Genomic DNA, 10,856 nt, shown 5'->3' with positions numbered 1-10,856 from the left:
CGGTCGACCGGATGAGATCGGAATCATACGCGGGCAACGCGGTTAAGGGCTCGGGTCGGCCCAACCAAGTCGGCCTTCTTAAGTTAGATATTGTCGAATGTTGCTCCCATAACGCACTATCGGGTCGGATAAATGGACTGTTGGATCTGATCCGAGTTTTTTCACACCTCTTGCGCGTAACGTAAGCGGTTTTCTGAAACATCGGAGCTGCTCGTTTCAGCCCGCTTAGTAAAACCGCGTGCGCCACCCACCTTAGTTTCGTGCCTTCCCATCTCCGTCTCCGTCATCGCACGTTATTTGGATTGACGCATCAGGAAGGATCGGCCGCAATCCTATACGAGATCATTCGGCCGATTAATTCGTCAATCACAATACTCGACTCGCAATTCCATCTCCGATGCCCATCCTACACAAAGGAAATGCGTATCTTGTGTCGATCGGTTGAGGATTGGAGGCCGGCGTCCTATTTAGTGTTGGGTTTCCTCTCTTTCGGGTCGAAAAATTGTATATGATTTTGCCGGAATTTCTGGAGTTCCGTTTAAGGTAATTTGCCCTTATGCGATTCTTCCTTCCTTTTTTTGCGTTCGACGAGATTGGAAATTAGGGTTCGGTTTGTTTTCGGTTTAACGAGGGCATCGCGTTCATTTGGAACTCCTTTTGGTGGTCGGTGACCTTAATATTTTCATTATCTTCAATCTGAAAGGTGGTGATGAAAGGGTGATTCTTTGGGGTTGATTTCGTTGTAAAGTGCAGCTCTTTTACTGTGATCTTGGTGATGATTAATACTGGTAGATCTCAAAATTCAGCTTGCATCTTGCGTTTTGTGCGTGATGAATTTTTAGTTTTTGCGCCTTCTGATTTAATGATTTTTGTTCGTGTAAGTCATTGGTCTTTCTTTTGTTCTTTTTTTTTCTTTTTCTATTGCTTTTTTCTTGAGTTGTTTATCTTCTTTTACAGTTTGCTGTGAACTAGTATTGTCGAATGCCTTCAGAATCATGGCAGTTGTTCTGCAGTCGGAAAGATCCTTGTGACCTTAGTCCTTCATATTCTTTATCTAACTCGCTGATAACATGGTTATGCTGATGATCACGAACTCTGACATCCTTTAGGAATGATTCAGACTAGTCGGAAATGACAACTATTCAAAATTCAGATTGGTGACTTAAGAGTTATATCTGTTGGACATCCTAGTACCTGATTATGGAGTAACTAAAGAAACTTATTTGCTTGCTTGCTTTGGAATCTTTGGCGCCTAAAATCAAGCGGGATATAGTTTGTTGATTTTGGTACATTGCAAAAGATGGCCTCACTGTGTAGAGGCCTGCTAGTGGTACTGCTTGTTTCTGTTTTTCTGAATGCTTCCTGCATTGCTGAGTCTGAGAAGGCAATTGTAAAAAGAATTCGAACAGCTCCTCAGAGAAACCTAGAAAATGTAGTCATTGATGGAACTGGCAAAATTGCTGGATTTGATAGCTCTGAAGGAAGTTTCCAAGGTTTTGATGACAGGAGAGTTGGTAGTAGCAGAGTTTCAGTGTCAACTGTTGCATGGCTTACACTTGCCATGGCTGCAGCAACGGGTTTAGGTTCAGTTCCGTTCTTCTTTGTAGAATTAGAGCCGCAATATGCGGGTGTTTGTAATGGTTTGGCTGCTGGAGTGATGCTTGCTGCAAGCTTTGATCTAATTCAAGAAGGACAGATCTATGGTAGTGGAAACTGGGTGGTTTTGGGGATTTTAGCTGGTGGAATCTTCATTTTGCTTTGTAAGAAGGTAATATGTTGTGTTTTTTCCCATTTCTTTCTTTACATGATCACAAATATATCTACTATCTTTTATCATGGATATTTATTCTGTTAATTTAGTTACTTTCTTATCTTTGTTATCCTTTCTGCATTTGTTGATCATTTGCTTTGCAGTCCTGAGGAAAATGAACTGATAGAAAGCATTATGTTGGTGAAGAATCTTACTTTATATCATCTCTCATATATGTTGTTGGGTTTGTGCACTGAAATTTAGTTATACAGTTCAAAGATGTTTAATCTATACAAGGTTTTTAATTTCGAATAATACTGCCTGTAACGGACGGTATGGATCGATCCGTCAACAGACCGGTGCACGGACCATCCGCTATCGGGCGGTAGCATCGATCGGTGCCGGAGAAGAAAGAAAGGGAGAAGAAAGAGGTCGGTGATGGAGAAGAAAGAAGAAAACCTGGAGATCCAGCGCGGCAACGAAGCCTCGGCGACGTCGCGGGAGCAGCGATTTCTTCTCCCCAGCAGAAGAAATCGAGTGAGGCGATGCCTTTTTTGTTTTTCTGCAGGGAAATCGGGCGAGTCGCCTCGGCGACGTTGCCTTTCCCTGTTTTTTTGTGTGGGGAAACCGAGGCAATGTCACCTTTCCCTTTGCGTAGGGAAACCGAGCGCTTCCGTCATCGCCGTCGTTTTATATATATATATATATATATATATATATATATATATATATATATATATATATATATATATATATATATATATACCGAGTGGTATACCGAAATATACTACTCAGTATACTTATACCGTACCATATCGAACTGAGCTCGAAACTCCGGTACGGTATGAAATTACATACCGTGAATCTATATTCTTGCTACTTGGATAATTATGTAATGCCTTCTTCGAGCTAACATGAGAGTATGATTGATGCAAACAATGACAAAGAACCACCGAACAAGAGCCACATTTACAATTGAATCGGACTAGAAAAGAACTTGGCAAATTTTAATTTCGTTCAGTTAGGTTTGGGTCATTTTGGCTTTGGTGTGGATTAGGTAGTTGATTTGTTTTGAATTATATTCTGTATATAATTCTTTTAAATTGGAGCCTGATGATCATTCCTTTTCTTTAATGTTAGAAACCTAAGATGACTTAGATTAGGCATCAAATTCAAGCGAGTCCTTTCCTTTCCTGTTTGCTCTGTTTGCTCTGTAGTTACTAAAAATGATTAATCTAACCATTTTATGTTTGCTCTGTAGTTACTAAAAAAATGAACAAACTGCACAGAGGATTTTTCCTTTTGGAGTTCTAATTCAGGTGTCCCATTGGTTGGGTTAAAAAAGAAGTGGCACAATTGAAGAAAATATGTTTGTATATTTTTCTTTGAGAATTAAGGAAAGGAGGTTACAGGTTTATAGAGTTATTTTCTGTTCTCTTGTTCTCTTTTTTTCTTACTTTTTCACTTTAACATCTGCAGAGCAGCACTATTGGCCATCTGAGATCGGATTGAACTATTGTTCAGATCTAGCACCTACCTAGTATCCAGAAATTAACTTAGGCTGGTTTCTGATGAATAAACATAAAATAGTTTTAAAAGAAACCATAAGAGCAACTTCGAATTTGGGTGGAAGGTACACTTTCTCATGCAGTGCAATTGGAATATGAGGACTTTAGTTTCTTGAAGGGGTGTCATCAACTTGTATACATGAAGATAATGAATATATAAATTGAGATTCAGTAAACAGCAAAGTGAAGACTCAATATATCTTATACTAGCTCTCTGAGCATTTGATTTCCCTTGATAACCATATATTTTGAAGCAAGTTTCATCTCATATTCTCGTTTGAAACTCAAATCCATAGTGATTTTCTTTTTGAAAGATTAGTTTGCCTTTAACGCTTTATGGATGGGCTATGAGTTCTTTCTATGTCATAAGTTGATTGCTTTCATTAGAATACTATTTGGTGCATGTGAACAACATGGTTGTACCTAATTGCATTATCAATTTGGACAAGTATTTTGAATCATCTCCCTTCTTAATGGTCTGTCACACACCATTATATTTAGAAGAAATTTCATGACTTATGATTTGCTTAGGCCTGCATCTAAATATATTAAGACTATGTAGTACCACACATGCAGTTCCTTGAACAATATGGAGAAGTAAGCATGTTGGATATCAAAGGTGCTGATGCAAGTAAAGTTATTCTTGTTGTTGGAATAATGACTCTTCATTCGTTTGGCGAGGGATCTGGTGTTGGGGTATCTTTTGCTGGCCCAAAAGGATTATCTCAAGGTCTTTTGGTGACGTTAGCCATAGCAGTCCATAATATACCTGAAGGCTTGGCTGTAAGCATGGTACTTGCATCACGAGGGGTTTCTCCGCACAATGCAATGTTGTGGAGTGTCATAACGTCCTTGCCACAGGTAAATAATCAGCCTCATTTTTCTTGTTAATTTTATGTGATTGTGCACAAACTACGGACATAGTAAATTTAGTCACTTGTTTGTTTTGGAAAGATTTTGGAGTTATAAGATAAAACTCTTACTGTTCAATTTCTAGTTTAGAATTGATACCAATGGACACATGGCAACATATGATGTGAAGTCCTCCAGTTTCTTTTATCTTGTTTCTTATATTTTCTACTGAGTACCTTTTTTTAGGAAGCATAAGTTGAAACCTCTTTCTTTTTTTTTCTCTTGAACCTTTAGCCCATTGTTGCTGTCCCATCTTTCCTTTGTGCTGATACATTCCATAAAGTCCTGCCTTTCTGTACGGGCTTTGCTGCTGGCTGCATGATCTGGATGGTGATTGCAGAAGTTCTTCCTGATGCTTTCAAGGTAATTAATTAATTGATGAGTCTTTAGTTCAGTATGCTTATCAGATGATGCTAGTAACTACTGAGTGAAGTGCACGATTCCATGCATGGATAATTCAGGATTGATGTATATCAGTTAAAATGCTATCAGCTTGTCATTTGTTGCTTCCATTTTGCTGTTCCAGGAAGCAGTTCCTTCTCAAGTTGCTTCTGCGGGTACCCTTGCTGTAGCATTCATGGAAACCTTAAGCACAGTGCTCCAAGGTTTTAGCCACAGCCACAGGTTAGTGTTCAGATGTTATAGGTCTAATCCCTTGACTTGATCTTTTAGTTTTTTATTTTTAATTAAAGACTGGTATAAGTATTTGACTAGTAGCATGCGTTAGTGTCACGGTAAAATGAGAGAAAAATCTCATTCATCTTATTGCAGCTCTGAGGACACCTCTGGCTTTTTAGTATCGCTACTTTTTGGTCTTGGACCATTGCTGGGTGGCATCATCCTTGTTGCTTTTGCTCTTGCTTTCTACCTGCAACATTCGCTTCTCATAGGTGTGGCTTCTGGAATAGCATTTCTTCTTGCTATATGGAGGCCCCTACAACTACTTATGTCATCGAAGATTGGGTTCCTTTCCTTGTCATTCTTCCTCGCAGCTGGCTCTGCATTCTACCACATGGCCACAGCTTGCATCCCGAGGCTTGTTCGTCACAGGAAGGCCTCCGTCAATGACATTGCATTTTCATCTGGTTTTTCCATCAGTGCAATCACTCTGCAATCATTTTTTGCATGTGGAGCTATCTCACTACATGCCTTGGCAGAGGGGCTTGCTTTGGGTGTGGCAGCCCCGAAGGCTTATGGACTCGGCCGTCACATGGTTCTTCCAGTGTCACTGCATGGGCTCCCCCGAGGTGCAGCTGTTGCAAGTTGTATCTTCGGAGCCACTGATAGCTGGCGAGGAGCCTTAGCTGCATCGGCCTTGACTGGACTCGCAGGTCCAACCTCGGCGATCGGAGCTATACTTGCGGGCATCAACTACAACGGCCTTGACTATTGGATGGTCTTCGCCTGTGGAGCACTGGTTCCTAGTTTTGGCAGGATACTACTGCGAGCATTGAGACTGGAAGCAAGGAAGAGCACATACGGGTTCCTCATGGGGCTTGGATTTGCATCTCTGTGTTTGATGTCCACCAGACTGGTTTGTTTGCACACCCCTTACTGCAACTCTGCTCCCGAGGCTGTTACATAGCTGGTTGTGAACCTCAAGAGTGGTGTTGGACTCTCTTTTCTCTATATAGTATGTGGTGATTTGTGTGCAGACAAATTAACTGTTGTGGCCATTGGATTTTGAAGGAAAGAAAACATGAAGATATATTAAGATGATTAGTAATGAAGATGTGCCTTTTGGATTTTTTTTTTCCATCAAATTTACCATGGTATGAGGTTGTAAGGATTAAACATGATTGAAGTAACTGTCAGCGTATAAGAAAGTTGATCTTATTTTGTTCAGATGCTGACATTGCATCGTAGATGAAATAACGTGTGCTTTTTCATCTATTTTTGATAGGAAAGATGGAATAAAGCATTATTAAATTATTTTTTATTAGCTATTTTTCTATTAAAACAATTCCCAACATATACAAATTCATCGTTATATGTTGGCAACTCATTGGTTTGATAATAATTTTGTTAGATGTAATGGGACCACTCTAAACCAGACTCAGATCTCCAGCAAGTTAAAGTGGATTTCTTTACATATCTTCGATGCCCGTCTCAATCTCCAACACCTCTGGCGCTTGATCGGGTTTATGTTGCATCCATCCGATGCTTTCGAATCATCCCTTGTTAACGTTCCGAGTGAGAGAGAGAGAGAGAGAGAGAACTCGATCAATCGACGGTGTGCTACATGGCCATTCTTCCCGTGGCGAGAGATCTATGGGTGTGATAAAAGATCCAAATATAAAAGATCCAAATATGGAGTGATAATCTTACATTTCTTATATCCTCAATCAATCATATATTTAAGTATATGATTTGATTATATAATTTAAGTACATAATTGAGTGCATTCCTTATAAACATATATTATCTTAATAAATAAAAAAAATAAACTTCTTAATTCTTCATGATATCATAATTCTCTTGCTTCAAACAAAAGGCTTTCTTTCCTTCCTCCCCTTATCTCTTCCCTATTGGAACTCACTAATCTACCCAGCAATGTAATCTTCTTGTCATCTACTATCACTACTATCACCGCAATAGCAATTCCTTTCTCTTAATTATTTGCACTAGCATTGGAGTTCCTCAATAGGGCCTCCTCCCTCGTTTTCCTTAACGTCGACAAGCTCTATCCACAATTGTCCTGAGAATCCTTATCGTCATTGCCTCTTTAGGGGCCCTAATAGTAACCCTAGCCTTCCACCTCTTCCTCTCCCGCCTTTCCAACTCCATCCACCACTCCCTCCCCAACTGTTGCCCATGGTCGAAGCTCGTCGATCGCTTTGCCTTCTCTTGCTCAGATTCCCTCACGGATGCCACCTCCTGCCTCCATAAGAATCTCACCTACTTTCACATCAATTACATGACTATCATCGTAGTTGTCCTTGTAATCTCTATAACTAGTCATCAACCTTTATTGGCCACAAACATCACTGTTAACTTTGTTGATGTCCTCAAACGTCTCTTTCGACGTAGATAGGGCTCCTTTTCAACGATAAATCACATCGCTTAGCAAACAACTTGGCGATTGTTCTCCTCTACCTGTCGCAAAACACCAATCATTGTCGTTGATTACTTTGCTTGGTGATCTTCATCCCAATCTGTAATATTCAACACAGATTTATAATTTTCTTCCTCTCAAATTTATGCATTACCACTACCATCACATATCTACAATCTTCTCTCTTGCGACTCCATCATTACCACTGCCCTCACTACCACTATAAGAAGAAGGGCCTTCTCTATATCTCCTCCAACAACATATTAGATCTCCTCCATCGTATACCAGATCATCAATTGGTTTTGAATTTTTTTAGTAGATTACAACATCTTCTCAACATGTCTTCTTCTTCTATATCTGATGCTTCAAATTTTATTTACTCAGGAAATAATAATTCATCACAATTTATAGGATTTATATCTATTAATGTAGCAACTTTGATCCCCTTTAAACTATTCAAAAGAAGTAACTATGCATTTGATAAGGACAATTCACAAACCTCCTCTATGAGTATGATCTATTAGGCTACATCGATAGCTCTCTTAGTTGTCCATAAGAAAAGACCAAATACTAAGAGAACCCATCTCAATGGTAAATCCTAACTATAATTATAACTATGATAAGATTGACTTATTTTATAAGCAATTTAAGCCTTAGTTGTTGGGCCCATAGCACCAATAATCTCTTCATATAGCGCTACAGTAAAAGCATATTCCAAGTTACAAATTATCCTCACCGATTGCTCTAGCACTTACATACTAAGTCTTATTTATTTTAATAAAAACAATACAAGAGAGAAGTACTATTATTGATTATATATAAAATTTAAAAGTTATCATATATGACTTGACTTTAATATGTCATTTCCTAAGTGATAAAGAAGTCATCATTCATACTCTCAATTGCCTATGAGATGAATATAAGGAACAAGTGGCAGTAATTTGGGCATGTGACTCACCAATATCATTTGAAAAACTATATAATAAATTGATTGATAATAAAATATATCTGAAATGAGAAAAAATGATGACGAGATCAGCTATAACAACTCAATTCAATAAAAAAATTCAAAATAAAAGAAAATCAAAGCAACAAGAGCTTCAATAAAGGACTGAACAATTTTTTTCCTAAAAACATAAGTAACACATAGAGTCATCATCCTCCGTTACACTATCACTCTCCAACCATGATAGTAACTTCAATCCAAATAACTCAAGAAATAATTTCAACTATAACTATTAATTGTTTTGACATCCCAACAATAATAATCAATAAAAAGTTAACTACCAGCTATGTGACAAAATTGGACACATAGCAAAAGTTTGTTGGTCTCCCCCAAACCTACTACTATACCCAATTAGCCTCAAGTAAATATCATGACTACTTCAACTACTCATTCAAACAATTGGATTGTTAACTATAGTGCTTCTCATCATATCACTTCTGATTTGCAAAACTTATTCATCAACAATGACTATAAAGATAATGAAGATATCATCGTTGGTAATAGTAACATAATCCCTATTACTCATACTGGTTCCATGACACTTAATTCATATACAAACACTTTCACACTCGATGATATTTTATATATATCTTATATTAAAAGAAATCTTATTTTTATTTCTCAATTCTATAAATAAAATAACGTATCTATTGAATTCTTCCCTAACTCGTTTCTTATAAAGAATTTAAGTATAGGGGCATCCTTGGTCCAATGCCAAAATAAAGATAATATCTATGAGTAGTTATTAGATTCACAAATCATCTAGCTAATCATTCTTGCTTCAATCACTACTCCAATCGATGTTGGGCATCGCTGCCTTGGTCATCTATATCCCCCATTCAATAATATCTAATTTCTCGTTACTTCTTTCCAACTTTTAAATCAAATAGAATTACAATTCATTGTGATGCTTCTCTTAGTAATAAAAGTTGCATGTTATCTTTTAGAACATCTTTCATAACCTACTTTAAACCACTTGAAATTATATATACTAATGTCGAGACCCAATCCCACCACTTTCTTTGATAATTTCATATTTTATTTATTTTCATATATTACTTTACTAAATATATATATTTATACTCTCTTAAACATAAATCTAAAGTCACCACAATCTCTACTTATTTTAGAAAGGTAGTCGAGAACTTTTTCCAATCTATCATTGAAACAATTTAGGAGATGAATACCAAGCTCTAACAATTTTCCTTACATCATGTGGTATAAAATATATTAAGTCATTACCACACACACCTCAACTAGTTGCCTCTATCGAACGAAGACACTAACATATAGTTAAAACTAGTCTTACCCTTATATCCTAAGCCTCTATGCCAATAATCATTTAGTTAGTAGCCTTTCATACTGCAATCTATTTCATTAACCGCATGCTCATTCCAATCCTACAACATCAGTCATCATTTGAAAAACTATTTTATAAAATCTCAAACCTTCATAAACTTAAAGTATTTGGATGTTTATAATATCTCTTGTTATGCCTCTACACTTCACATAAGTTAACACCAAGATCGAAACCTTATATCTTCATTAAGTATTCCCTTGAACATAATACTTTTCGATACTATGATCCTCAAACTCAAGGTCATTGTATCACATCATGTTATTTTTATTAAGTTTATCTTTCCTTTCTAAAATCTTTCTCTTTCAATAATACGAGCTACTACAATAACCATCAATCATTGGGTTCGTATGAGTATAGCTCACCCTCACTCTCCACCACTAAATCATTTAAATTATATGACGATAGCTCTACTACGGATCCCACACAGTACCAATAAATATTTATTTTTTTTATAGTATTTATCTCTCACACATCCAAACATTTCATTTGAAGTCAATAAATTATCATAATTCATATATCGACCCTTAATTATGCATTAGTCTACACTAAAATGTGTCTTAAGGTATCTTAAATAGACTCTCAATCATAGACTTCTTCATAAACACTCATCACTTACCTTAATGCTTTCACCGATATTGATTGAGTAAGCAACACTGATTATCTTTTTTGAGATAAATCTGATCAATTAGAGTTTCAAGAAATAAAAAAAAGTCATAAGATCCACTACTGAAGTTGAATACCGAATCATCACTACCATCACTATAGAACTTAATTAGGTCGCCAATCTAAACTTGGTATCATCTCCTAATCTACTCTTACAATATACTATGATAATGTCGGTGTCACCTACCTATGCGCCAATTTAGTGTTCCACTCACACATGAAACAGATTGTCATTAATTCCTAATTTATTAGATATTATACTTTTAATCAACTATATGTTGTCAAACATCAACTACGTATTTCTCACGTTTATACTTTTGACCAATTAGTAGATTTCCTCGTAAAATATTTCGCTCGCATAATATTTTAATTACATCGATTCAATATTGATATCATTGATGAAAACTCAATTTTACGAGAGCATGATAAAGACAAATATGAAATGACCTTACATTCTTACATCCTTAGTCAATCTATCATATGAGAATTAATTACAAATTTAGGTACATAATTTAAATATATGATTGAAAAAGATTTGTTCC

At 36.8% G+C, this 10,856-nt stretch overlaps 1 protein-coding gene across 2 annotated transcripts; it reads left to right on the top strand.

Moving 5' to 3' along the window:
* Positions 1 to 222: 222 nt before the first annotated feature.
* LOC135586727 (putative zinc transporter At3g08650) lies at positions 223 to 6,075 on the top strand. 2 transcript variants are annotated; one of them, XM_065127943.1, is made up of 6 exons: positions 223 to 543; positions 1,110 to 1,768; positions 3,895 to 4,179; positions 4,465 to 4,593; positions 4,757 to 4,854; positions 5,002 to 6,075. In XM_065127943.1, the coding sequence occupies exons 2-6, from the start codon at positions 1,301 to 1,303 to the stop codon at positions 5,813 to 5,815; spliced, it is 1,794 nt and encodes a 597-aa protein (XP_064984015.1). In that variant the 5' UTR covers positions 223 to 543; positions 1,110 to 1,300; the 3' UTR covers positions 5,816 to 6,075. The 2 variants fall into 2 exon arrangements, with proteins under 2 accessions (XP_064984015.1, XP_064984014.1); XM_065127942.1 differs by having other exon boundaries at positions 958 to 1,768.
* The last annotated feature ends 4,781 nt before the right edge of the window (positions 6,076 to 10,856 follow it).

Source organism: Musa acuminata, chromosome BXJ2-10 (genome assembly GCF_036884655.1).
Source record: "Musa acuminata AAA Group cultivar baxijiao chromosome BXJ2-10, Cavendish_Baxijiao_AAA, whole genome shotgun sequence".
Lineage (NCBI taxonomy): Eukaryota > Viridiplantae > Streptophyta > Magnoliopsida > Zingiberales > Musaceae > Musa > Musa acuminata.
This window is presented reverse-complemented; position numbering and strand designations above follow the sequence as displayed.

Coding starts and splice junctions, on each gene's coding strand:
- LOC135586727 (XM_065127943.1), top strand. CDS start 1,301: ATGGCCTCACTGTGTAGAGGCCTGCTAGTGGTACTGCTTGTTTCTGTT. Junction 1,769..3,894: donor TCATTTTGCTTTGTAAGAAG/GTAATATGTTGT, acceptor CCACACATGCAG/TTCCTTGAACAATATGGAGA. Junction 4,180..4,464: donor TCATAACGTCCTTGCCACAG/GTAAATAATCAG, acceptor TTGAACCTTTAG/CCCATTGTTGCTGTCCCATC.